This window comes from Microcaecilia unicolor, chromosome 2 (genome assembly GCF_901765095.1).
Source record: "Microcaecilia unicolor chromosome 2, aMicUni1.1, whole genome shotgun sequence".
In the NCBI taxonomy this organism is placed as follows: Eukaryota; Metazoa; Chordata; class Amphibia; order Gymnophiona; family Siphonopidae; genus Microcaecilia; species Microcaecilia unicolor.
The window spans coordinates 81,033,967-81,061,553 of NC_044032.1; the positions used below are offsets into that span (position 1 = coordinate 81,033,967).

At 42.5% G+C, this 27,587-nt stretch overlaps 1 protein-coding gene across 1 annotated transcript in view; it reads right to left on the reverse strand.

Moving 5' to 3' along the window:
* The window catches only part of PLCXD3 (phosphatidylinositol specific phospholipase C X domain containing 3), a 217,050-nt gene extending 191,423 nt beyond the window's left edge, over window positions 1-25,627 (reverse strand). The window contains exon 1 of the mRNA XM_030192187.1: window positions 25,496-25,627. Within this exon, the coding sequence (XP_030048047.1) occupies window positions 25,496-25,598 (103 nt within the window). The 5' untranslated portion in view covers window positions 25,599-25,627. The remainder of the gene's footprint in view (window positions 1-25,495) is intronic.
* Window positions 25,628-27,587: the final 1,960 nt, after the last annotated feature.

A 27,587-nucleotide genomic window follows, 5' to 3' on the forward strand; every position in this document is an offset into this window, starting at 1 on the left:
TTGCTTCAGGGCAATTTCAATATGCATACCACTGTGCTGTAGTATACCGCTCAACAGTATGCCTACTACTCAACTAGTGCACTCTATTGATCAATCGTGTGCACTGTTCTTCAGTAATCTGCCTATTGATAAATAGCACACATTATGAAGTAATAGATTGCACCATTTCAGCAATTGTGAAAGGAGACAGAGAAGTAACCTGAGGAAATACTTCTTCATGGAAAGGGTGGTGAATTCATGGAACGGCCTCTCAGTGAAAGGGGTGGAGATGGAAACTGTATTTGAATTTAAGAAAGCTTGGGAGAAGTATATAAGATCTCTAAGGGAGTGAAAGAGAAAATAGATGGCATGGATGGGCCAACTGGAAAGGCCATATGGTCGTTGTCTGCCTTCATTTTCTCTGTTTCTATGTATTGATGACATGAGATCAGAACAGAAATGTTGTGTTTTCCTGACATTTCAGGTTAAAAACAAAATGAAAATTTTATGCCACGTACCAAGTGAAAGGGGACCGTTAATGCCGTTTCCTCAACAGTGAAATGTCATAAAGTATTTTCCTTTTCATTTCCTGCTTTGGTATAAAGCTTTTCACTTGACTTCATGGTGACTTTTGACCTTAAAGGAAGAACGAACAAAACTCAAAACATCTCTCTCATTTAATGACTGTAAAAAGGAAATGAACAAGAAGATACATGTAATCTAGGAGTAGAGAAGGAGCAACAATCCAGAACAAATTACTGACAGAAAAGGTCAGTAGTAGATAATATGGGAGACTAAAATTGGTATTGAAAAGCACAGAACAAAATGCAAGCCATCAATCAGTGGAGAAGTAGCCTAGTGATTAGTGCAGTGGCCTGTGAACCAGGGGAACTGGATTTAATTCCCACTGCAGCTCCTTGTGACTCTAGGCAAGTCACTTAACCTAGGTGCAAAATAAGTACCTGTATATAATATGTAAACCACTTTGATTATAACCACAGAAAGGTGGTATATCAAATTCCATCCCGTTTCCCAATCATTTGCAATTTTCATAGGTTCTTATAGCATTGGACTTGTACACTGGCTTCATACAGAGCTTGAAAAAACCAGATATGCAAGCAAAGAAAATGAATGCAAGCCCACCAAGTAATCTATAAGAATCAGTGTTTACCAAAACAGTATATTCCAAGAAATGGAGGCGAGTGGGTCTTAAAGAGATAGATTATACTTACAGAACTATTAGTAAAGTCCCCAGTTTTAAAATTTTGACAAAAAGTATGATGAATAAAATGAATGATTGAGAACCTATCAGTACAAGTAGGGTAGGAAGCGACACTGTTTGCAAAACAACAGAAAAATCTCTGTAACGAATTAGATCAGCGAACCAGGAAAAACAAATGCCAAAATGCATAAACAGAGAGGGATTTCAGCAACAGTATGTTGATTAAAGATGGACACATGAATAGTTAAGAAGTGAATTGAAACCTAAGGATGATAGACAGTTGCACTCAAAGACATATCAGAGACGAGACTGTTCACAGCGGGCATTGAAAAAACTGGTGAAATGGATACTGTATACACATATTATATAAGAAAAAGCTGGAAACAGCTATTCTTCTGATAGGTGTCTACATTCTGTTGGGAAAAAACTTTGATACAAAATGGCACAGCTTATTCATAATAAAATTTGTAAACAATATAACATCCCTCTATCAGAAAAGCACTGGGATCATGACCCTAAGACAACTTGGAAAATGAAGATATTGTAATCACCTGGTGAACTTTAACTGATAAAAAGCTTGATACAAGACATTTGGACATGATGGTAAAGGAGAATATCATGAAAATGGCATTGATAATAGAAGTGCAGTGCCAAATGATTACTTGATACATCATGTGGAGAACATCCTTGGCTGCAGTCAGAGAATAAGAAAATGTGGCAGAAAGATTCAGAAATATTTACCATTGTATTGGGTGCTATGGGTCTCATTAAAAGCAATTTCCAAGCACACCTTGATAAGTTGTCTATACATGTTATATCTTATGATCGCCAGAAGAAAACGCTGTTTTTACAAGAGAGAATGGAGATGTGGTCATTATAGAAAATTCAGCTCCTATTTTCTTCTCTGTTCCAGGTTTTAAATCATGCTGGAGGAAAACAAATAAATTCCTTCCTATATAGCTGATGTACTAATGTTTGTTTAAATTTGAAAACATAGGAGCCCTTTTACTAAGCTACACTAAAAGTAGCCAGCGTGGAAGGGGGCGTGTCAAGATGGCGGCATGAACCGGGTAGTGGTCTGCTGCTGTTGTTGCTGACTGCTGTGTTTGTTATATTTTCTTTTTCTCATTATGCCACATACCAAGTGAAAGGGGACCGTTAAAGCCATTTCCTCGATAGCGAAGATTCTTCCACAGTTCAGTAGTCCATCAAACGGTCCACTGCCAGAATTCCTCGCATATCAGGCTGTTAGGAGCCCTGAGGCTATTTCAACAGGTGGAGGAGAACCCAGCAACTTGGAACTCAATGTCACTCTGTCCCTGCCAGATCCCAACACTTCACCTCACCTACATGGATCAACGACACTGCAGGGCCTACTCAGGAAACGGAAGCTGAGGAAGATATTCCTACTCGACAAGCAGGGCTCACTGAAACCAGTGGAGTTTCGAAGACCATTGGTGCCCGCACTTATGTACTTTGGAAGGAATGAGGGTAGAATTTACATCTGAAATGAAGGTGGTTAAGGACAGCATTAAAACTTTACAAGAACTTACAGCTACTATTGTGAAAGACAAGTTGTTACTGCACAGAAAAATTGAACAAATCAAAAACTACAATCATAGACTCAACTAAGGGGTCCTTTTACTACGCTGTGGTAAGCACTAACGCATGCTTACTGCACAGTAAAAAGCACTACTGGGGGGGTGCACCAGGGGTGTAGCCAGACTTCGGCAGGAGGGGGGTCCAGAGCCTGAGGTGAGGGGGCACATTTTAGCCCCCCCCCCAGTGCCAACCCCCCCTACCCGCCGCCACCACCAACAACTTTGACCCCCTCCCCTGCCGATGACCCTCTCAACCCCCCTCCTGCTGCCAACCCTCCCCCGCCGCTGCCATCACCTACCTTTGCTGGCGGGGGACCCCAACCCCTGCCAGCCGAGGTCCTCTTCTTCCAGTGCAAGGCTTCGTTCTGTTTCTGTGAGTCTGACATCCTGCACGTACAATGTGCAGGACGTCAGACTCACAGAAACAGAATGAAGCCTTGCGCCGGAAGAAGAGGACCTCGGCTGGCAGTGGTTGGGGACCCCGCCAGCAAAGGTAGCAGATGGCGGCAGCGGGGGAAGGTTGGCAGCAGGAATGGGGGTCGAGAGGGTCGTCGGCAGGGGGGTCCAGGGCCAAATCTACGGGGCCTAGACCCCAGTGGCCCCACGTAGCTACGCCCCTAGGGTGCACTCAGGGGTCCCACGGTAGTTTTCAAACTGGCACGTGCTTCCTACACACTAAAAAATACTTTTCATTTTTTAGTGCTGGGGTGTGTTTGGGGGCGGAGAGTAGGTGTGTGCTGTGCTAATCAATTAGTGCAGCTATATCAGTGCGTGATTAGCAGGGGAGCCCTTACTGCCTAGAAAATAGATGTTGGTAAGTGCTCACACACTTATGGACACGCACTAATGGAGAAATTAGCGTGTAGCCATTAATAGGCACAATGGGAAATGCAGCCATTTTACAGCCATGCTAACAGTGGCTTCAGCACGTGGGAAAGCAGCTTAGTAAAAGGGCCCCTAAATAAATACGTTTTCAATTTATTTCTAAACTTTTCATAATCTGTTTCTTGCTTAATACTGTGTGGTAACGAATTCAAAATCTTCGCCAATTGATAGGTAATCAAAAGAGATTGTACATTCATATATTTATTATGAACCACAGAAGAAAAATTAAGATTCAATTGATAGAGCAAAGTCTTCTACCGAATGAATAAAAGGAAAATGCCGACATTAATGGCTAATTCATGAATGATTTTAAATATTAATGTACATAATTTAAATGATGCCGGTGGTTCTATTGTCAATGAGGTTGCTCTTTCCCATCTACTTACTTGATGTATTAATCTAGCTGAAGTATTTTGCAATGTCTGTAGTCGCCTTTGCATTCAAGAGAACGGCCCCCGTAAAGTAGATTGCAATAATCTGACTGATAATTAAGATACGATCTACTAAACCAAATTGGTTAACCAAAAGACATACCACAATAAAAATCAAAGCTGAGATTAACTTTATCAACCTGTTTAAATGACAGTAAAACAAGATGAAAAATGTACTGTAAGCAAGCTTGTATATACAGTACAGTAGAAAACAATTATAATTTATGGGTACAATATGCAACCAGTGGCAGTCAGTGTGTCAGGTTCTCAGGTTCAGAGCCCGCGGGGCCGGGCTCTGGAGCAAACGTGAGCTCTTGGGCTGCTGACGAGGAGCAACAGCAGCAGGCAAAACCCACCAACCAACACTGGGCAAGCACACCAGCAGGGACTGCAGGCACTGCCCAGTGAACCGGAACACATGGACTGGAATCCCCCGGACTGGAGGACACAGGACTGGAACACTGGACTGCAATCCCCCGGACTGGAGGACACAGGACTGGAACACACACCGGACCGGAACACACTGGACTGGAGCGCACCAGACTGGCACACACACCGGACCGAAACACACTGGACTGGAGCACACTGGACTGGTCCGTACAGCTTCACCTGCACTTGGCCACTACCCCCCCCCCCCCAAGGGTTGAGCCCTTGGGTTCGAGTGGCCGGCAGGACTTACCGGATGACACAAGGACCAAGACTGGAAACAGAAGAGACAGCAGTGCTCCAAGGAACTGGACTAACCAGAGCACTCCTAGGCCTACACTAACAAAAGGACTTCCTAAGCCCTATACTAACAAGCTAAACACAAAACTAACAAGCTTCCTAAGCACTACCCTAGCAAGCTAGACACAAAACTAACAAGGTGCCTCCTAAGCACTACTAACAAGCCAAACACAAAACTAACAAGGTGCTTCCTAAGCACTACTCTGGCAAGCTAGACACAAAACTAGCAAGGTGCTTCTAACCACACCCAAAGGGAAAGCAGGGGAGCTACAAGGGAAAAAAGCAGGAAAACTAAACACACAGTCACCAGTGCACACTTCACTAACACTAACCTGGACCTTTAGCAAAAGCAAGCAGGGAAACTAGACACAAAGTCAGAAGTGCACACTGCACCACCCTACCTAAAGCAAACACAACCGTTGCAAAGGCTCTGAAGGAAACAACACCACTTCCTTATCAAGGCCCTCCCAGATGATGTCACACTCCCTAGCCCCAGGCAACAGCACACTGAAACACAGGGAGCACCCTGAAACCCGTAGAGGCCCAACCCACACCAATGCAGCACCGTGAAGCACTTGAAGCCAGTACACCCAAAGAGAGGTAGAGCTAACTCAGTCCACACACATAGCTGTAGTAAAGTGAAACAATTAGAGTCATGCTGCTGGAAGCTGCCAGCACAAAGAGAGAGAGCCAGCTCAGAAAGGACAGACAAAAGAAACAGAAGCCAGCAAAGCTGACCACCAGGAAAAAGGTAATTTTGAGATGGGTTATAACCACAATCATAACACAGTGGGGTTTTTTTCTTGGTTGGTTGGGGTTTTTTTTAACACTGACCGACCCCCTTGCTGAATTAGACCAGGATGGTATATACCACCTTCTATTTGGATACCATCATTGAATATCTGGTTCTGAAATTATCCAAGTACCGCTTATATTCAGCGGCCATATCCAGCTAGCTATCTGGTTAACTTAGGACAATATTTTTGCTATCTTGAGTCTCCTTTGTTTCTAACTTGTTTTTTAATACCTTATACTCCTTCCCAAACCCTTCAGCCTGCTTAGCAATGTTGATGGTGGTCCAATCCACCCCCCCCCCCCCCCAAGTCTTCCTGGTTTCAATGTACTCCTTGATTTTTAGATGGCAGTTTGTTAGGAGTGTTTGCTGTGGCCTGGAATTTTGGCAATTTAGCAGTGTCTTATTTGTTATTTTATTAATATTATTATGTTTGTTGTACTTTGGTTCTTTCCTATCATTGGTTAGAGTTCTTTTGATTTATTACTTTTGTGTTGTTGTGATTTTATATTTTATATTTATTGTACCCCCCCCCCAAGTGGTCTATCAAATTAATCTTGAACTTTGAACCTTATGTTAACCTCATAACTATCTGGATATTGATGCTGAATAGCAGTGGTTCCAGAATAACTCCCAGCTCTGTCCTGATGCCACCCTTGGACTGCCTTGGCATTAACCAGACAGCAGATATTCAGCAGTACTTTCCAGCTAAATACCATTGAATATCTGCTCCTAGCCTGGCCGGCATGGGTTACCTTGACAGGATCCTGTCCTGACCAGTTAAAGCACACTGAAGATTGAACCCTATATTTTTAGTCAAAGAGAAAAAGACCGAGGGCCCACTATGCAGAAAAGCTGATTTCCTAAATATAAGCTCCTAAATTAGGAAACATATTTAAAGGGCCCTGATTGCTAAGGTGTGCTAGTGCGTGCTAAAAATTAGCGCACACTAACCATGTACACGCCCATAGGAATATTCTAGGCATCTACAAAGTTAGCACGCACTAATGCTTAGCGTGCATTACAAACACTAGTGCATCTCTAGCGTGGCTCTGTAAACACGTCCCTTACAGGCTTATTTTCTAAAGTGATCGCCGGCTATTTCCCGACATAAATCGGGAGATGGCCGGCGATCTCTCGAAAGCGACGAAATCGGTATAATCAAAAGCGGCTTTTTTGACAGCATCGCCGCTTTCCCGTCGCCTCGCCTGCGAAAGTTCAAGGGGGCATGTCGGTGGCATAGCGAAGGCGGGACATGGGCGGGCATGGGCATGGCTACCAGATGGCCGGCTTTCGCGGATAATGGAAAAAAAAAGCGGTGTTAAGCAGTATTTTGCTGGGTTTACTTGGTCCTTTTATTTTCACGACCAAGCCTCAAAAAGGTGCCCCAACTGACCAGATAACCACTGGAGGGAATGGGGGATGACCTCCTCATACTCCCCCAGTGGTCACCAACCCCCTCCTACACTAAAAAAATACAAATCAAAACCTTTTTTACCAGCCTGTATGCCAGCCTCAAATGTCATACCCAGCTCCCTGACAGCAGTATGCAGGTCCCTGGAGCAGTTTTTAAGGGGTGCAGTGCACTTCAGGCAGGCAGACCAAGGTTCATCCCCCCCACACCTGTTACACATGTGGTGGTAAATGTTAAGACCTCCAACCCCCCCAAAACCCACTGTACCCACATGAAGGTGCCCCCCCTTCACCCATAAGGGCTATGGTAATGGTGTAGAGTTGTGGGGAGTGGGTTTGGGGGGGATTTGAGGGGCTCAGCACCCAAGGTAAGGGAGCTATGCACATGGGAGCTTTTTTGGTATTTTTTAAATATTTTTAGAAATGCCCCCTAGGGTGCCCGGTTGGTGTCCTGGCATATGAGGAGGACCAGTGCACTACAAAAGCTGGCTCCTCCCATGATCAAATGCCTTGGATTTCGCCAGGTTTGAGATGGCTGGCATGTTTTTTCCATTATCGCTGAAAAACAAAACCGGCGATCTCAAACCCGGCGAACTCTGGCATTTGGCCGGGCTAACTGTATTATCAAAAAAAAAGATGGTCGGTCATCTTTTTCGATAATATGGTTCCGGCCAGCTGTTGCGCCGCCGCCAAAATACATCGCCGGCGATCTATTTCACCGGCAACGTTCAATTCTGCCCCTCCACGCCACCTATTTTCATTGAAACACAGGAGCTTAGTTTTCTGCTGAAAATTCACTTAAATATCAGAGTATAAAGGTTAGGGTCCCGATATTTAAATCGGGCTAACCGGATCCAGGGCTAACCGGTCATTTTCAGCGGCACTTAACCAGTTAGTGCTGCTGAAAATGTCCAGGTAGAGCCTATTTCAAAACTGGCTATTTTGAGGGTGTTCCAGGGGTGCAGTCAGCACTTGGGCAGTTAAGTGCTGATATTCACACTTAAGTGGCCAAGGTAATTGCATAAATAAGACCACATAAAAATTAGTCCTATTTTTATGCAGTGACCCATAGTTTGCAAGTGTTGAATATTGCACTTAACTGGCTATGTTTTCTCTGGCCTCATAACAGCTGGAGAATCTGAAGGTGAACAAAGCTATGGGGCCAGATGGGATACATTCCAGGATACTGAAGGAGCTCAGAGAAGTCCTGGCGGGACCTCTTAAAGATTTATTTAATAGATCTTTAGAGATGGGAAAGATTCCGCGAGATTGGAGATGAGCGGATGTGGTCCCTCTTCACAAAAGTGGAGACAGGGAAGAAGTGGGAAACTACAGACCGGTAAGTCTCACGTCGGTGGTAGGAAAAATAATGGAGTCGCTGCTGAAAGAAAGGATAGTTAACTTTCTAGAAACCGACCGTTACAGGACCCGAGGCAACATGGCTTTACCAAAGGAAAATCCTGCTAAACGAATCTTATTGACTTTTTTGACTGGGTGACCAAAGAACTGGATGAGGGATGTGCGCTAGATGTAATCTACTTGGACTTCAACAAAGCCTTTGATACGGTCCCCCACAGAAGACTCGTGAATAAGCTGAAAGGGTTGAACTTAGGACCGAAAGTGGTGAACTGGATAAGAAACTGGTTGACCGACAGGTGGCAGAGAGTGGTGGTAAATGGAATCCGCTCGGAGGAAAGGAAGATGAGCAGTGGAGTTCCTCAGGGGTCGGTGCTGGGGCCTATTCTGTTTAATATATTTGTGGGAGATATTGCTGAAGGGTTGGAAGAAAAGGTATGCCTTTTTGCAGATGACACGAAAATAGCCAATAGAGTGGATACCCTGGAGGGAGTAGAAATGATGAGAAGGGATCTCCGAACGTTAGAAGAATGGTTGAGGGTCTGGCAGTTACAATTTAATCCAGAACATATGAAAAACCTTATTTTTATTGACAATAAATGTCAATCATCCATACATAACAACATACAATACAATTTTGCCTCACTCAAGCATTCACATACTCCAGCCATCCATCAATTTTCGTAATAATAGTGCATAGCTATATACACCTCTCATAAGATGTTACAACTCATATTCGATAAATACAATATAGCAATTAAGAACTTATCTATTTGATCTAAAAGTTCATCATTAACGCTGGTTCTATAAACCGGAACCTGCGTATATACTTTGTTAATTGTCCTGTGTTTAACTAGAACAAACTTGATACAATATTGCACCAGATACGTGTATTGTAAAGATATTCTTCAGTCCATAATAATCTTCCCAATTGATGACAAATGTCACTGCGAATATCCAAACACCCCGAAATTGGGTTCGCTGGGGACATGCAACCGTGCTTGAAAAACTTCAAATCGCCGGTTCCCCGATGCTGATCGGCATTTCGTCTCCTTCCTCAGGAGGAACCAAAACTGCAACAATATTACAACACATCACCCACTACAAACTCATATTAAATTTAAACTACTTACATGAATCAACGTTTTAAAGTGTACTTACTAATAATCCTATATCAGGCTGCACGCCTACGTGGTAATCGGCCGGGCTACCGCGCCAGGAATCGCACCACCGGAAACTGTTATGCGTCAGCCCCAGGATCACATGAGTTAAATACCCAGGGGCCCTATACGTAAACGCACGCACCAACAGATGCGTCACACCCACTCAACCTCCAAATTGAGGCCGTGTGGTGTTACTGTGCCCCATGTATAAATGTATCGCTGCTCCAATAAGAGTAAACGAGCACTAATGTCCCCGCTTCTGTTGGTAGGTAAAATCTGGGACAATACAACACATTGGAGCTGATCAATAGTGTGATTGTGTCGCTGCCAATGGGACACCAGTGGATTCTCCCTTTTGCCTAATCGTAAATTGCTGACATGCTCTGCCAAGCGGTTCCTTAACTGTCTCTTTGTGTGGCCTATGTAATATAGTGCACATGGACACCAAATACAATAAACAACACACTCACTAATACATGTAGTATTCTGTCTTAAAAAGATTTGTCTATCACTTTGTGGGATGTCAATCACGCTAGTGTCCACAGAATAGCAGCAGTACACACATTTACCGCATGGGGAATGTCTACCCATATTACTATATTGCTTAGGACGTTTGAGCAGCTCCCCTATGTTGGCCTGCCGAGCGTACGCCACTTTCGGTCGTTCCTTGAACTCCGAATTTCTTAATGATGTTGACGCTAACATTAAATTTACTTCTAGAGTGGATATTCATGAGCTTGATTTCTTGGACATTAAGATTATTAGAACATTTGATGGCGGGTTTGATACTACTATTTATCGTAAGTTGACAGACAGGAACACCCTTCTTCATTATCAGAGCTTTCATCATAAGGCTCTGAAGAGGGGTGTCCCGGTAAGCCAATTTTTAAGGTTACGTCGCTTATGTTCTTCAGTTACTGAATTCAAGGCTCAGGCACGGGAGATGAGGGATAGATTTGTAGAGCATGGATATCCGAAGCAGGTAATACGGAGCGCATATAAGAGGGCGCTTTATGCTTATCGTCCTTGGTTGTTCCAGTCAGGTCAGGTCTCCTCCAGTAACACAGTGGCATGTGTTATTCCTTTTTCACATAGAGCAGTGGGCATCTCTTCAATCATCCATAGATACTGGCACGTTCTGTCTGTTCACTCAGAGTTCAAGGAACGACCGAAAGTGGCGTACGCTCGGCAGGCCAACATAGGGGAGCTGCTCAAACGTCCTAAGCAATATAGTAATATGGGTAGACATTCCCCATGCGGTAAATGTGTGTACTGCTGCTATTCTGTGGACACTAGCGTGATTGACATCCCACATAGTGATAGACAATTCTTTTTAAGACAGAATACTACATGTATTAGTGAGTGTGTTGTTTATTGTATTTGGTGTCCATGTGCACTATATTACATAGGCCACACAAAGAGACAGTTAAAGAACCGCTTGGCAGAGCATGTCAGCAATTTACGATTAGGCAAAAGGGAGAATCCGCTGGTGTCCCATTGGCAGCGACACAATCACACTATTGATCAGCTCCAATGTGTTGTATTGTCCCAGATTTTACCTACCAACAGAAGCGGGGACATTAGTGCTCGTTTACTCTTATTGGAGCAGCGATACATTTATACATGGGGCACAGTAACACCACACGGCCTCAATTTGGAGGTTGAGTGGGTGTGACGCATCTGTTGGTGAGTGCGTTTACGTATAGGGCCCCTGGGTATTTAACTCATGTGATCCTGGGGCTGATGCATAACAGTTTCCGGTGGTGCGATTCCTGGCGCGGTAGCCCGGCCGATTACCACGTAGGCGTGCAGCCTGATATAGGATTATTAGTAAGTACACTTTAAAACGTTGATTCATGTAAGTAGTTTAAATTTAATATGAGTTTGTAGTGGGTGATGTGTTGTAATATTGTTGCAGTTTTGGTTCCTCCTGAGGAAGGAGACGAAATGCCGATCAGCATCGGGGAACCGGCGATTTGAAGTTTTTCAAGCACGGTTGCATGTCCCCAGCCAACCCAGTTTCGGGGTGTTTGGATATTCTCAGTGACATTTGTCATCAATTGGGAAGATTATTATGGACTGAAGAATATCTCTACAATACACGTATCTGGTGCAATATTGTATCAAGTTTGTTCTAGTTAAACACAGGACAATTAACATAGTATATACGCAGGTTCCAGTTTATAGAACCAGCGTTAATGATGAACTTTTAGATCAAATAGATAAGTTCTTAATTGCTATATTGTATTTATCGAATATGAGTTGTAACATCTTATGAGAGGTGTATATAGCTATGCACTATTATTACGAAAATTGATGGATGGCTGGAGTATGTGAATGCTTGAGTGAGGCAAAATTGTATTGTATGTTGTTATGTATGGATGATTGACATTTATTGTCAATAAAAATAAGGTTTTTCATATGTTCTGGAGTCTTTAGTAGCTATGTGTTAAAACTGACTCTGGTTTTGAAAAAAATCCCTATAGTTAAATAGTTAGTTACAATTTAATGCCAAGAAGTGTAGAGTGATGCACTTGGGGTGTGGAAACCCAAAAGAGAGATACCGGATAGGAGGGGAGAGATTAGTAAGCTCGACTCAGGAGAGAGACCTTGGGGTGTTGGTGTCTGAGGATATGAAGGTGAAGAAACAATGCGACAAGGCGATGGCCGTGACCAGAAGGATGCTAGGCTGTGTAGAGAGGGGCATAACCAGCAGAAGAAAGGAGGTGTTGATGCCCCTGTATAAGTCGTTGGTGAGGCCCCACTTGGAGTATTGTGTTCAGTTTTGGAGGCCATATCTTGCTAAAGATGTAAAAAGACTGGAAGCGGTGCAAAGAAAAGCTACAAAAAATGGTATGGGATTTGTGTTACAAACCGTACGAGGAGAGACTTGCTGACCTGAACATGTATACCTTGGAGGAAAGGAGAAACAGGGGTGATATGATACAGATGTTCAAATATTTGAAAGGTATTAATCCACAAACGAACTTTTTCTGGAGACGGGAAGGCGGTAGAACTAGAGGGCATGAATTGAGGTTGAAGGGGGGCAGTCTCAGGACTAATGTCAGGAAGTATTTTTTCACGGAGAGGGTGGTGGATATTTGGAATGCCCTCCCACGGGAGGTGGTGGAGATAAAAACGGTAATGGAATTCAAACATGCATGGGATAAACACAAAGGAATCCTATTTAGAAGGAATGGTTCCGTGGAATCTTAGCGGAGATTGGGTGGCGATGCCGGTAATTGGAAACAAAATGGGAGCTGGGCAGACTTCTACAGTCTACGCCCTGATCATGACTGAATAGATAGGGATGGGCTGAAGTGTAAATTTTAAGTGGCTTCGATGTTAACTTCAGAACTTAGTACAAGAACAGTACTGGGCAGACTTCTACTGTCTGTGCCCTGAGAAAGGCAAGGACAAATCAAACTCGGGTATACATATAAAGTATCTTGTTGGGCAGACTGGATGGACCGTACAGGTCTTTATCTGCCGTCATTTACTATGTTACTATATACCCAGAAATTCAATGCCAGAGTCCAGACATGGCCCAACACTGAATTTCTGGGGTATAACACCGCCTGTGGTTAGCAAAACACTGATCACCACCAGCTGAGTATCGGGCCCTATCTTCTGGTTTCTATATATTGAGGCTTAATTTCAGTGCGGAAATCAAAGAGTATTTTATAACAATGTACATGATGAAATTGGTTAACTAGCTAATCAGCACTGTTAATTGGATGTTACCAACCACTTATCATCATTAATTGGCATTAAGATTTACACGCACAACTCGCTAAGCGTATTCTGTAACGTGGTGCTTGTAAATTCTAAATTGCAAAGGTAAAAGGGGGGGGGCATGACCATGGATGGAGCGTGAATGTCTATGCACATTGTTTTAAAATATACCGGCTTTGCAAGTCACTTAACCCTCCATTGCCCCAGGTACAAATAACTACCTGTATATAATATGTAAGCCGCATTGAGCCTGCCATGAGTGGGAAAGTGCGGGGTACAAATGTAACAAAAATAAAAATAAATAAATTTAGGCGTCAGGATTTATGCCAAGTAAAATGTGGCATAATGGCCATAACTAAATTTGGTTCTGTGAAGAGGTGTTCGGCATATTCTATATACCACATGGAAATTTAAGCCTATTCTATAAAATTTAGGCATACTTTAGAGAATAAACCTAGGTGTATTTTGTCCCGTGTGGAATTTTCGGGCGCCATACTTAGAATCTAGCTCTATATGTTTATATTTAAGCTTGCCATTCATTTTCATAAATTTAGAAGCCTAATTTAGGTGCCTAGTGCTGAAGGCCCACCTCAGGAGTACCTTTCTAAAATCCTTGGTCCCTAGTAGTCTGGGCAGCAGTGATTCCCAGTTGCTCCTGCCCTTGCCGGCACCATCCAAAATGGCGCCGGCTACCTTTAGCAGTAGTCTTGTGATACTACCACTAGGGGTCATGTTTCCGTATAAGGGCAAAGAAGGAAGGTGGAGGGATCTTGGTGGGGAGTTTCATGGGCTGAAGGGTTTTTGGATGTGGGAAAAACTTCCAGAGGTGTTCTACAATAGGGGACACCCTTCAGGTTGTGGAGGTACTATTCAGGGACATTGATTTGAGGGGGCAGCCAGAGTGAATTTGTACTGGGTGATTGCTCTGGCCTCACCTATTTAGTACAGTTGCCTGCCCTTTAAGATATGCTCCCAGATGGCTCCAAAGCAGTTTTATTCTTTTATATGGGAGTCAGCAATCTTCGGTACTGAGATACCATAGTTTTGTGACTCCTGTATTTATTTATTTTATTTATTTATTTATTTATTTTATCACATTTATACCCCACGTTTTCCCACATGTTTGCAGGCTCAATGTGGCTCACATTAAACCGAGAAGGCAATTGCCAACCCGGTTATTAATCAATTACAATATATTGTTGTACACAGAGAGTGTAGTAAGTTGAAAGGAGGGAAAAGGGAAAGGAAAAAGTCCAAAATAGTCCATTATATATTGCTTTGGAGGACTTTAGGATTTATGTTAGATCCTAGGAGTAGGCTTTCTTGAATAAGCTGGTCTTGAGTAATTTCCTAAAGTTAAGATGGTTTTGGGTAGTTTTGACAGCTTTTGGTAAAGCATTCCATAATTGCGTGCTGATACAGGAAAAGGAGGTAGCGTAAGTGGATTTATGCTTGAGTCTGTTGCAGGTAGGATAATGGAGGTTTAGGAATGAACGGGATGTTCTTGATGTATTCCTAGAAGGGAGGTTGATTAGGTTATTCATGTATCCTGGGACTTCTCCATAAAGAATTTTGTGGACTAGGGCACAAATTTTGAGTTAATTCTTTCCTTTATTGGGAGCCAGAGTAATTTTTCTTGAAGGGGCTTAGAATTTTCAAATTTGGATTTAACAAAAATTAATCTGGCTGCTGGAGTCTCTTAACAAGTTGTTCTTTGCATCCAGCATATATTCCATTACAGTAGTCTAGGTGTCTTAATACCATTGATTGAACTAGGTGTCGAAAAACTTCTCTAGGAAAGAAAGGTTTTATCCGCTTGAGTTTCCACAATGTTACGGAATTAATTTGGCTAACAAGTGATAGGTTGTGATCAATGATTACGCCAAGTATTTTTAGGCTTTCAGAGATAGGAAGGATAAGGTCTGGAGTGATTAGTAATGAAGGTTTGAACCTATTATGTAAAAATGAAAGGATAAGGCAGTGTGTTTTCTCAGTATTCAGTTTGAACTGAAAGGTATTAGCCCATTTGTTCATGGTGTGCAAGCCGAGATTGATTTCTTTGGAGATTTCAGCCAGGTTCTTTCTAAAGGGAATGTAGATTGTGACGTCATCGGCATAGATGAATGGGTTGAGGCCAAGCTTCTATAAGGATTTGGCCAAGGGAATCAACATTATATTGAAGAGTGTAGGGGATAGAGGGGAGCATTGAGGAACTCCACAATCAGCTTTCCATGGCGGTGATAGGATTGAATTAGATTTTACTTGGTAGGTTCTGTAGGTAAGGAAGCCCTTTATCCAACTAAGAATATTTCCAGGCTTTTACCGCACCTTGATAACTATCCCCTACATTTTTTAAGGCACACTAATGGACTGAAAGAGCAATAATGAATGCATATCTCCAAATATTTAGACATTTGTTAGGAATCCACAGCTTCCTTAATACAGTTTTTGGGAGAAGCAGGGCATGTCAGGTATCCTAGCTACTGCAGGGTTGCCATTCAGACACTGAAGCCACAAAGGTGGTAAAACGTAAATACCCATATGATGCCAATAGAGAGGAGAAGAGTAAAAGAAAGGTCAAGGATTTAAAGTATGAGGGGTATTCTTGAAGCAACAGGGACTCTTCAAGACAAGCCAAGAAACTCTAAAAGATCCTTGAAGAGAAAGCCAACTAATCTACAAAACATAAACATGAAATGCTCTTTTAGAGTCTATTGCCTTAACTTTGTGATTGTTGCACATTACAAGAACTTTTGCATCAGTAAACGTTATTGTTTCTAAACACCAACCCTCATGTGAGCCATATTTTTTTTTAATGGTCCTGAACTCTAAAGACCCAGAAGCTTTGTTTCACCTGTGCTCAAATAAATATCATAGTACTGCATAAGATCAATATCCTAGGACTGCATTAAGTTGCATCAAATATCCAAAGCACCCTGGAGTGAATCCTACCTCTCATACCCACAAGGGCACAGGAGGAGGGTTATATATATATTTTCCCTGGGAATTTATTAGCGTCATATAGCAAACATGGAAGAAAATTGTGCAGAAATTGACCTAAGTTTTAGGGGGTGAATATCTGAGCTTATTTTGGTGGTCTGAAGTTTGCAATAACTGCAGTGCTGGATCGTGGGTGGGGAAATATGAGTTGGTGGTGCTTTTACTGTGGAACGCAGGTGAAGAATGCAACTTGGGGTGAGCGGGGAGCAGTTGCAAATGTTTCTAGATTTCTCAGCAGGCATAGTTGGTGGTTTTACTAAATCCTATAATGAAAGCAATGCACAATGTAGTAGCACGAAGATATTTCTGCAGATGATTATTTATTATAATGCCTCATGTTTCTGAAGAGAAAGCTTATCCAAACTAAAAATGCCCAAAGGATTGCTACTGTGTTAGAGCTAGCCAACAATCAGTAAATGTTATCAGTGAACAATAAATAAATAAATAAATAAACGTTATCCAAGGCAAACGGGGAATTTTCAGCAGCACTTAACCAGATAGTGCCACTGAAAATGCCCAGTTAGTACTCAAGTCAAAACCAGCTATTTTGTGGGCATGCTGGGAGCAGAGTTGGCACTTTGTCAATTAAGTGCTCATTTTCAGCACTTAAGATAACTGCATAAATAGGACTGCTTAAAATGCAGTCCTATCTTTATGCAGTTCACCATAACCAGTTAAGTACTGAATATCACACTCAGGGGTCCTTTTACCAAGCTGCGGGAAAGAGGGCCCTGTGCTGGTGGCAGAGGCCATTTTTCCCACGCACCAGGGCCCTTTTTACCACAGTGGGTAAAAAAAAAAAACAGCACACATGGCCGTGCGGTAAAAGAACTCCTACCGCATGGCCATGCGACAGGGAGCATTTACCACCACCCATTAATGTGGCGATAAGGGCTCCTGAGCTAACCCAGCGGTAACTGGGCAGTGTGCAGCAATGCCCAATTACCACTGGCTACCACCACACAAGCCATTTCCAGAGGTTTTCCTTTTCCCCTAGAAATGGCATGTGCTCGGGACGGGACTACCACAGGCAGCTGTGTTGGGCTGGCGGTAGACCTGAATGAGCGAGTGGTAAGCCAGAGTTGGACTTACTTACCATCGCTCTGTAGAAGGACTCCTTAACTGGCTAAAGGGCCCTTTTACAAAGCATTGGTAAGCCCAATGTGGGCTTACCACATGCTAATCCAGAACTACTGCCATCCCAACGTAGCCGCTGGCAGTACTTCCCTCTTGAGCGTCCACCATTTCTGGTGTGCCAGAAATTTTGATTTTATTGCATGGTGCTAACCTGGTGGTAATTGGACATTGCTGTGTGCTGCCTGGTTACAGCCAGGTTACCACTGGAGCCCTTACCGCCACCTCAGTGGGTGGCGGTAAGTGCTCCCCCCACATAGCCACATGGTAAGAGTAATCTTACCGCATGGCCATTTTTTAGGGACTTTTTACCCACTGTGGTAAAAAGGGCCCTGGAGCATAGGAACGCCCCCCCCCCCCCCCCCCCCAGCTACTAAAGGGCTCTTTTCCCCCACAGCTTAGTAAAAGGACCCCTAAGTTTTTGCCACCTCCTTATACCCAGAAATTCAATACCGGAGTCTTGGCAATGGCTCAGCATTGAATTTCAAGGGACAATGCTGGTGGCAGTCAGCAAAACACTAATTGCCACTGGCTACATATCAGGAACAGGGTCCAGCAGGAAGATAGCAAAGAAAATGCAGTGACTTCAACAGACATCATTCTTGCTATTGCTCGATCAGAGGGACAGAACAGATACTTAAGCAAAATCATAGCATTACACAGGACATCTTCAGAAACTTGGCAAGATGCCAGGCTGGCAGGACATTTATTCACCATGAATATGGCACCATAAGATGACACCAATATTATAGTTGTCATTGTTATATTACCATCCTATCCTACTCAAAACTGATCATTGTACCTGCTCAGTCCCAGTAACCAATTTGTTTACATTCCCACAGGAAAATATATGATTGGAGCTAGCCAGTCAAGTGAATAAGAATAAAAGCTTTTAGGAACAATGTACTGCTTTCCAAAAACCCCAAACTAAACTCTGATATTTATACCTGAAAAAGATATACTTCCAAAACCATAAAACCAATGATCTGGCAGAGTCCATTTTTGAGCTGTTTATGTTTTACTTCAGTTTTATGGGGATCAGCGTGATGCCTGCATAAGATTCTGGTGAGGAGCTGCCCAGCAACACCCCAACTGGCTTTAAGGTTCTAATTATAGGAGTTGTTAAAAGGAAATTTCAAAAATCAGAACATTTGAACTATATCTCATCCAGAATAAAAAGGGGCTTATTTCTATTATTGTTCAATTACTACCTCCGTTCCCTGATCTCTCTTCTGCTAAACAGAAGCCGCTTTAAACAAATACCATTACATGCCCCAGGACAGAACATGTTTCCCCTAAAAATGGTTGCAATTTTGATCACTCAAATACATAGAAATGAAGGCAGCAAACAAGTTTCAGATGGAGCTTTTGAGCCCAATAAAACAATTTTTACCTGGCAGCATAAAAATGCAATTACCTACATTTGGGGTTCTTTTTCTAAAACGTATGACATTTGATAGTTACTGCAGCTTTCATGCAAGAAATTAAAATGCAGAAACCATAACGTTTATATGTCACCTATTAGAGGCATGTCTAGCATTTTTATTGCTGGTTGCATGTAAGTACGGTACATGATATACTGGTTGCAATTAGCATAGATGCACTGATTCCCTCATGCACAATAGTAGGCTTATCATGCAAAATTGCATGTGCAGATTATAGATTACCCAAGTTAGGTGTATAATTTAGTTGATAATTAGTACTAACAACTAATAATTGGTGAGAAAGAGTTAATTCACACTAATTGGCACTACTTTACAGTCATGTGAGTAACTGTACTTAGTCAGTATGCTGTACCTTTAGCACGCAAATTCTATAGCGCAAAGGGATTTAAACATGGGAGGAACATGGGTGGGTCAGGGATGTGCCCAGTTCTTACATGCTAAGGTTATAACATACTGTCAATTATGTAGGTAAATAACAGCTTTTAGGTACAAGAATTTACACCAGCCTTTGACACGGCATTATGTATTTATTTATTTATTTATTCCAAACTTGCTATACTGCTTGAACTGTGAAGCATGGCAAAGCGGTTTACAGTCTAAACAAATTAGAAGTAAAGAACTACAATAAAAAATAAGACAGTAACACAATCATACAAGAACACACGCATACGGACAGCGTGCACCCCTTCAGGCACTGGTGTCAGATCGTGCCAGGTAACATTCACTAATTCAAATGGCAAAGGCCTGTCCAGAAAGCCATGTTTTTAACAAGGACTTAAATTTCCTTAATGTAAGTTCACTAGGTAACAGTAAAGACATAGAGTTCCACTATGCCGAGTGCTCTCCATTTGGGCTAGTCAGGGTCTTGGCAGAACCATAAGTGGTTGTGCTTAAACTGAAGCACATAATTGTGGACTTACACTAGCATTCTACAATGGCTATTACACATGTATTTGCCATTATATATTCACACTTAGGGCTAGATTCTACATATGGTGCCAGAAAAAGTGCTATTCTATACGCTGCACTTAAAGTTAGGCATGGTTTATAGAACTACTACTACTACTTATCATTTGTATAGCGCTACTAGACGTATGCAGTGCTGTACATTTGAACATGAAGAGACAGTCCCTGCTCGGCAGAGCTTACAATCTAATTAGAACAGACAAACAGGACAAATAAGAAATATGGGAATTACTAGGGTGGGGATGATAAAATAAGGGTACTGAACAAGTGAATAAGGGTTAGAAGTTAAAAGCAGCATCAAAAAGGTGGGCTTTTAGCTTAGATTTGAAGACGGCCAGAGATGAAACTTGTCGTACCGGCTCAGGAAGTCTATTCCAGGCATATGGTGCAGCAAGATAAAAGGAACGGAGTCTGGAGTTAGTGGTGGAGGAGAAGGGTGCAGATAAGAGAGATTTACCCAGTGAACGGAGTTCCCGGGGAGGAATGTAGGGAGAGATGAGAGTGAAGAGGTACTGAGGAGCTGCAGAGTGAATGCACTTGTAAGTCAATAAGAGGAGTTTGAATTGCATGCAGAAATGGATAGGGAGCCAGTGAAGTGGCTTGAGGAGAGGACTAATATGAGCAAATGCCTAGGAATTGTGCCTAACTTTAGGTGCAGCCATTTGGAACAACTGAAATGTGGTGCAAATGTACATGCCTAAATTAGGCGTGTATCCCCATTTTCTATAACAACGCATGTAAATGCTAGAAATGCCCTTGTTCTGCCCATGACCCTCCCATTTCCACACCCTTTTTCAAACTTGCATGTAAAATTTAGGTACGGAACCCGCACCTAAATTTACACACCAAGATCCAATTAAATCTAACTAGAACCAATAATTGCTTGTTAAAATGCTAATTATAGGTACTAATTAACTCATTATCTAATTAAATTGCACACACAAATTTGATGCATGTCCAAATTTGAACATGCAATTTTTGGCCACTTTTATAGAATTAGGGGGTTAGTATACATACTTTAGGTGCCTAACTTTAGGTACCCTGTACAGAGCTACCCCGTTAGGAGGAGATTCTATATATGATGCCTAAAAAATTGGTGCTGAAATCAGTGCCAACTAAGCATATTCTATAATCAGTATTTAGATTTAGGCACCAATTATAGAATAAGCTTAGTTCATATTTCAGCGCCTAAATTCGCGCACATCCATTTACACCAACTAAAACATGGCATAAATCCCAGTGTGTAGATTTAGGCACAGTGGGCCATATTCTATATCTAGGCACCTAAATTTCAGAATGCCAACGAAACACCCATTTCTCTGCCCATAACCACTCCCTTTTTTGCCTGCATGCATTAGAAGTTTGGTGCATATCATTACAGAATACACTTAGTGAGTTGTGCGCCTAAATTCTAATCAGTGCCAATTAGTGATCATTATTGCTTATTAAATGCTGATATTTTATTTATTTATTTATTTATTTATTTGTTGCATTTCTATCCCACATTTTCCCACCTCTTTGCAGGCTCAATGTGGCTTACACATCATGAATAGTGGAAATACATGAGAAAGTATACATTTAGTAATAACAGATGGATTTTGAGTAAGATGGTAATGATAAAACATGATAGTAATTTAACAAGCAAACATAGTAAGAAATATTTAAGAAATATGTAAGAATTATACAAGAAAATATACATTTGGTAATATCAGAAGGATCTTGGGTAACATAATAACGAAAACATGATAGTAGTTTGGCAAACAAATATTGTAGCGGCAGTTCTGGATATGTGTAGAGGAGTTCATATTTGCTGATCATTGTTGTATAATAACAACTTGCTCACTGTTGCTCATTGTTGTATAATAATGAAAACATGATAGTAGTTTGGGCAAACAAATATCGTAGAGGCAGTTCTGGGTATGTGTACAGGAGTTCATATATATATCAGCGCTCATTGGCTTTTTAAGCTAATTAAGTTACATGTGGTGTTATAGAATCTCCACCAATTTTGGTGCCTAAATCTAAGCACACTTTAAAGAATCCAGGGGTTAGTACCTCCTGTTTAGGAGACACTAGCAGGCTCATTTTCGAAAGAGGACACCCATCTTTCAACACAAATTGGAAGATGGGCGTCCTTCTCACAGGGTTGCCCAAATCGGCATAATCAAAAGCCGATTTTGGACGTCCCCAACTGCTTTCCATCGCGGGGACGACCAAAGTTCACGGGGCGTGTCAGAGGCATAGCGAAGGCGGGACTTGGGCATGCCTAACACATGGGCATCCTTGACCCATAATGGGAAGAAAAAGGGCGTCCCTGACGAGCACTTGGATGACTTTACCTGGTCCTGTTTTTCTTACGACCAAGCCACAAAAAGGTGCCCTAACTGACCAGATAACTACCAGAGAGAATCGAGGATCACTTCTCCCTACTCCCCCAGTGGTCACTAACCCCCTCCCACCCTCAAAAACACCTTTAAAAATATTTTGTGCCAGCCTCAAATGTCATACTCAGGTCCATAACAGCAGTATGCAGGTTCCTGGAGCAATTTTAGCGGGTGCAGTGCACTTCAGGCAGGAGGACCTAGGCCCATCCTCCCCCACCTGTTACACTTGTGGTGGTAAATATGAGCCCTCCAAAACCCACCAGAAACCCTCTGTACCCACATCTAGATGCCCCCTTCACCCGTAAGGGCTATGGTAGTGGTGTACAGTTGTGGGTAGTGGTTTTGGGGGGGGGGGGTTGGGAGGCTCAGCACACAAGGTAAGGGAGCTATGTACCTGGGAGCAATTTCTGAAGTCCACTGCAGTGCCCCATAGGGTGCCCAGTTGGTGTCCTGGCATGTGAGGGGGACCAGTGCACTACGAATGCTAGCTCCTCCCATGACCAAAGGGCTTGCATTTGGTCGTTTCTGAGACGGGCGTCCTTGGTTTCCATTATTGCCGAAAATCAGAAACGACCAAGTCTAGGGACGACCGTCTCTAAGGACAACCTAAATGTCAAGATTTGGGCGTCCCCGACCGTATTATCGAAACGAAAGATGGACGTCCATCTTGTTTCGATAATACGGGTTTCCCTGCCTCTCCACCGGGATGTTTTGCGAGGACGTCCTCAGCAAAATTTGGGCATCCCTTTTGATTATGCCCCGCCACATGAACCGGCACTAACTGCAAAATTGTCAGTATGACGTAGGTTCTTTGAGCTGACTACAGTATGTTCTTCATGCCCATTCTTAATGTATGAATTAGCATTCACTAATTGTGGAAATACCGCACAAATTATAACTGTTTGTGCAGTAGTAGTAAATTTGTGCCAATTCCCATGTTAAATGCCTAAGATACTTTAGCAAAAGGATCCTAATTGCCTGGTCAGGGATGAACCTGTCTTACTGCACCCGTAATAATAAATGTAACAGTTTACATTTGTGTCACATCCCATCTGGCTGCTTCTCTCCACTTCCTCCCATCCTACAGAGAGCGGGGCTTAGCACTGCGGTAGCTTTTCATGAGATGTTACACCCAGTTGTTGGGAGAGCCAGCCTTTCCACTGCTTAAAGCACATCTAGTAAATCTTAATTATCACATAAACTATATTAGGAAGAATAAAAAAAACTTTGCAAACATGAGGAAATGAAAGCCTGCCTAAAGCCATAAAGAAATAAAATGACATAATAGAGGAGCTATAAATGTCTGGCAGATGAAGCCTGCATTAGATAAGCTGTCTACTTGTATCAACATCACTTTTTTTTTCATATCTTGAAGTTGGCGACTAATTAAATGCTACAAACAATTAATTTGACCAGTAAAGCAGCAATGCTAATATCTAGACATCTCTTACACAAAACCAGCATTTAAAAAACCCAAATATAGCAAATGACATATTTTCAGCTGAAGTGATTTCCAGTAAATATAGCAAAAAGACTTAAATCTGTGGATTGCTAATTTTCCCTACCTTTGGATAGTCAGCTTGCTATTTTCAGAGGAGTTTGTGCTTGTTTTCTTGGAAACAAGAATTTTCATGGACGAGATATACCAGTATTGGTTGTGGGTTTTTTTTTTTCTGACAGTGAGTTTTAATAAATACATGGCTAATCCCATTACCTGCCCCACAATATATTAGGCTTAACACAGCAAGTGTAAGGACAAAGCAAGGTTTCAACACTCTCCAAAAGCAGAAACTGGAGTCAGGCGTCTGAATAATAGTTTCAGAAGATGGAGACATTTCCTTTTTCATTCCAGCAGCTGATACATCGGAATATGGCACAGCTTTGTCAGCTGTTCACGTTCTGTTTCAGGGCATGCAGCCCATTACCACTATTTAATAAACAGCAATTAGTATTGTATGAATACAAAGTTTGGCAGCTCATAATGTCTCTGCTGCAATGCATAATTTTTAACTTTATTTAACCACCTGGAAAGAGGACATTTTTCTAGGGTATTTTTTTCTGCCTTATGTCATTGTTCTTTCTTTTCGACTGATGGCGTTCTTTGCACTGTCACCTTAGGAACAGAATGTCAGCCATTCAGAAAGAACCTTGCCTGCTCCCCCCCCCCCCCCCCCCCCACCCTCGTTTATTCTTCATTATAAACCATTTGGCTTTTCCTGCAAGCCTGTCTCTGAAAAGATTGTCCTTAAATCAGATTATCCTTAAATCTGATTTCTCTGTCATAACAAAAAAATAAAAATGCTCCTGCTGATGACACTCATGCATTCATTCAGTTGCTATGACATTACACACTATAATCTGCTACTTTTATTTAGTGTTAAACCATTTTATAACTGATATTATTTAAGATAGGTCAGTTGAAAGGTTAGCACGGAGCAGTAATACTACAGAACTCCAGGCTAGGTTTCATCCTCTATATACATTATTTTACTGACCAAACAGAGTCCTGCTGGGGGGGGGGGGCTTTACCCGGGCTGTTTGAGGCATGTGTATTTCTCATGAATTTTCTACCATGCCATTATGGCTGAGGTGGTGGTTGTTGAGACACTCCCCCCACCCCATCCCCGCCCTTTATATTTTCTGCCATTGATGTTGCTTATATGGATGGAGTCAGGCTGCCGTTCTGGAAAGACGCCCCCTGCTGCTAGTTCCTTGTTCTCTGACTCAATGCCGGCCCTCCCAGATGGGTGCCAAGGAAACTTTTTATGCCTTGCGTTGTGGCAGAGCTTGTCTCTTTAAGAGATACTTGAGGAGAATACTAATGGCTTGCTGAGAATCCGGAACGGTGGAGAAAATATCCTTAATGGCATACAATTTAGCATCCTAAGCAAATAATGTCTGCAGACAGGTGTGCATTAGATCACAGGGCTGCAAGGGGTGTGCAGTGGAAGAGGCATAGAAATGGAGAGCTGCCGCCCCCCCCCCCCCCCCCAGTACTACACAGACACCGTGCACATAGCGTGCACAGGCAGGCTGAAGGAAAAGCATTGAGCACTAGCAGTTACCTTGCAATTCTTTATTCCAGCTATCAATGCAACACAGCCTGATTATCTGTGGATACTAGGCTGAACTTCCTTGTTATTTCAATCCATGCACATTAGATATCACAAAATATAGGTACATATACACTTATATAAAGCTATACAGAAATATCTCTTAAAAATCAAGTTAACAAATAAAGTAAGCAGCTGTTCTGTCCTACCTGGGATTGCTAAATTTGTAAGAGGGACGCTATGAATGCTTTCTGGCAAACTTGCCATCCAGTCTGCGAACTGCACATCACTCTTCCCTTGAGATGAAGCCATGCTGTTCTCTCTCTGTCCCCCTGACACTCACACACACTCTCTCTCCCTCTGTGTGTGTGTGTGTGTGTATGTGTGAGTGTGTGAGTGTGTGTGCATGTGTGTGCATGTGTGCCTCTGTGTGTGTGTGTGTGTTTGCCTTGCCCTCCTCTCTCTGCCTATAGCCAGCCTTTAAGCCGATGCTTTGCTCCACCTCCTCTTAGAATTTACATTCCACTCTGTACCACACCCACAGGATGGCGCAGACACATGCTAATTTCCATCATTAGTTCAGACCCTTGCTACTATCTCCATGGAGTCAGACTCATTTTTTCTACAGCTATTGTGTTTGGACATGCAGCCCTCTTGTCCCTCTCCTCTGCTATTTGCTGTTTGTTTTCAGTGTTAGATATCCTTAGGCGTTGTAAAATCTGAATGTGGTTTTTTGTTTCCTCAGTTTCTCCTTTCTTTGATAGACCAAACCTTATTTAGTTTGTGCCACGTTTCAATATGTTTGAGGGTGTTTTTATAAATTAAGAGTGTAATGTGTGTGTGCATGTGTAATGTGGACACTGCTTATTGACTTTTCTCCACCTCATCCCTTGTGAGGTTGAATAACCCAGGCTTTCTGTCTGTATGTGATCCTATCAATTAACATTCAGCATGTTCAAACTGCTCTCAGTCTTAAAGCAATTTAGCATACTGCTTGCTGAGGATGAGGATCTGTATTTGAGAGCCTGTTTTTTTTAATCCAGAATATAGTTTGATACTCAATTAATTGTAAGCATTATTCCTTGCAAGTTATGTTTGTACATCAGGGGTGAGTAAGTGCAGTGTGCAAGGACCACAAACAGTTCAGGTTTTCAGGATATCCCTAATGAATATGCAGAAGATAAATTTGCATGCAATGGAGGTGTTATGTATGCAGATCTATTTCATGCATAATCATCTGGAATAGCCTGAAAAAACTGTAGCTCTTGAGAATTAAACTGGTGTGCCTTTGCCATAGATAGTAGAATGCTATTCTCAGCATATAATTCAATTATTTGCTATTATCTCTTTTTAATAAATGCATCTTTTGTTTCTGAGGTAAAGTCAAGACCAGGGGTGGGCAAACTCAGAGGACTGCAACTCAGTTTGGTTTTCAGGATTTCTACAATGAATATGCATAGTATTTGCATCATTACATAAGTAATGCCATACTAGGAAAAGACCAAAGGCCCATCAAGCCCAGCATCCTGTCCCCGACAGCGGCCAATCCAGGTCAAGGTCACCTGGCAGCTTCCCAAACGTACATTCTATACATGTTATTCCCGAAATTGTGGATTTTTCCCAAGTCCATTTAGTAGTGGTCTATAGACTTGTCCTTTAGGAAACCATCCAAACCATTTTTAAACTCTGCCAAGCTAACCGCCTTCACCACGTTCTCCGGAAATGAATTCCAGAGTTTAATTATGCATTGGGTGAAGAAACTTTTTCTCCTATTTGTTTTAAATCTACTACACTGTAGTTTCATCGCATGCCCCCTAGTCCTACTATTTTTGGAAGGCATGAACAGACGCTTCACGTCCACCTGTTCCACTCCACTCATTATTTTATGCCAACTGATCTCAGGCATATTCATTATGGAAACCCTGAAAATCCAACTGGTTTGTGTCTTCAAGGACAGGTCAAACTGAGGATTCTTCTGTAAGAGCCAGCATCCTTGCCAGGGCCGGTCAAACCCAGTAAGCGGGGTAAGCACCGCAGAAGGGCGCCTGCCTTCAAGGGCGCCGCTGCGGTGCTGCGCCGCCATACCACGCCCCCCTTGGGGATTTAAATCTTTTATTTACCTCCATCCCAGCGGCCACGTCATTTCAAAGCCCTGCCCATCTCTAGCCTTCCCTCTCTTCGTGAGTTTGTTCCCAGAGTCCCACCTTCTGACATCATTTCCTCGAGGGCGGGACTCTGAGGGAATAAACTCACGAAGGGAGGGAAGGCTAGAGACGGGCAGGGCTTTGAAATGACGCAGCC